Source organism: Lathyrus oleraceus, chromosome 5, assembly GCF_024323335.1.
Source record: "Lathyrus oleraceus cultivar Zhongwan6 chromosome 5, CAAS_Psat_ZW6_1.0, whole genome shotgun sequence".
Taxonomy (NCBI): domain Eukaryota; kingdom Viridiplantae; phylum Streptophyta; class Magnoliopsida; order Fabales; family Fabaceae; genus Lathyrus; species Lathyrus oleraceus.
In genome coordinates this window covers 404176899-404178700 of record NC_066583.1, presented here as the reverse complement: position 1 = coordinate 404178700, position 1802 = coordinate 404176899, and the positions used below count along the sequence as shown (strand labels likewise).

General features: G+C 42.2%; 1 protein-coding gene across 1 annotated transcript; it reads left to right on the top strand.

Annotated features, from left to right (window-relative positions):
- Positions 1 to 228: 228 nt before the first annotated feature.
- LOC127081057 (uncharacterized) lies at positions 229 to 1014 on the top strand. Its single transcript, XM_051021344.1, has one exon. The coding sequence runs from the start codon at positions 229 to 231 to the stop codon at positions 1012 to 1014; it is 786 nt and encodes a 261-aa protein (XP_050877301.1).
- Positions 1015 to 1802: the final 788 nt, after the last annotated feature.

The following is a 1802-nucleotide window of genomic DNA, read 5'->3' as shown; positions in this document are numbered from 1 at the left end:
ATTGCTGGAATAAATAACAAAGATAACTAAGAGCTTTGCACAAAATGCACCCATATATGCATCCATGTCATTCTTCAAACAAAAAAACTCATTTTTGTGTCTTCTTCCAGTTCCACACCGAGTCCCCAACACCACTACAACACCAGAGCCAACGCTCGTCAAAGAATGGAAGATCAAGAACAAGAATTGGAGAGAGTAAGCTCAAAACTTGAGGACTTATGAGGAAACATGGGTCAAGTCATGGAGATACTACAAGTCATTAAGGCCAAATTAGACACCCAAACGACAGTCGTTTCAGAAATCATCGGTCCCACGATTGAACCCCAACCTGCATGGGCAATGCCTACTACTTGGCCAGTCTTCAGTTTACCTCCCGGCTTCACACCTCCAGTTGAAGGCGCCCCTGGCGTTGTAAAATCCACCCAGCAGACGGTTCCTCTACCAACTATCAATGAAGCTCATTCTGTGGTCCACACATTTCCACCACCCCTTGTCCATGCATATTTGCAACCTTATTTTGAAGATCAACAACATGCTCTAAATTTTTCTGACGAAGACGATGAAAGGCATGAAGACATAAGAGGATTGAAAGAGAATTTCCAGATTGTTAAGAAAAGGTTAAGGGCTATGAAAGGTGACCAAGTGTTTGGTACTGCTGCTAGAGATATGTGCTTCGTGTCTGGTCTTGTGATTCTCGCAAAATTTAAGACTCCGAATTTCGATAGGTATGAGGGCCACTCATGTCCTAAAAGTCACCTTATTATGTACTATCAGAAAATGGATGCGTACGTTGAGAACGATAAACTTATGATACATTTCTTCCAAGACAGCTTGAGGGGTGCTCCATCTAAGTGGTACTCAAGCCTGGGTCAAAGCAGAATTCACTGTTTCCAAGACCTATCTGATGCTTTCATCCAACATTATAAGTATAATATGGATATGGCCCCAGATAGAAGGCAATTGCTCAGCATGTTCCAGAAACATAACGAGTCATTTAAGGAATATGCAAAATGATGGAAGGAAGTGGTCTCGCAAGTCAAACCACCCTTTGTTGAGAAGGAGTTAGCAGATTGGTTCATGGATACAGTAAAACCTATGTTCTATGAAAGGATGGTGAGTAGTGTATCAACAAGTTTATCTGACTTGGTTGTCGTGGGCATAAAAGCCGAGCTTGTATTGAAGAATGGAAAGATGATAACCACCACTGAAACATTCCGTAACAATGTCAAAAAGTTTTCCGGAGGTTTTCAAAGAAAGAAAGAGGGTGAAACAAACACAGTGCCAACCATTCAAAGAAGGAGTCACTCATGGAAGAAGCAACAACAACAATTTTCTCAGTAACAACCAACTTACCTAGTGAAGTATATTCAACAATCGTATGTTGCAGCAGTCACATCGGCTTTCAACCAATCACAAGCTCCTGTCTATCAACCTATTCAACAAGCACCAGTATACCAGTAAGAACCTACGACACCCGTTTATCAACATCCAAGGGCACAAGCTCCACGTCCACAAAATCTTCCAAATCAAAATAGGGTACAAAGAGGTAGACCTCCTTTCGCTTCAATCCCTATGATGTACACTGAGTTATAGCCATCATTGCTGCAAAAAGGGTTGGTGACTCACAGACCTTTGGGTCCTCCACCAAATCCTTTACCTCTATGGTACAATCAAGATGCCCATTGTCCTTTCCATGAGGGTGCCTCTGGGCATGATTTAGAGGGATGTTATGCTTTGAAGCATATTGCGCGAGAGTTGGTTAAGAAGAAGATCCTTTCATTCCGAGATGTTAGACCCAACGT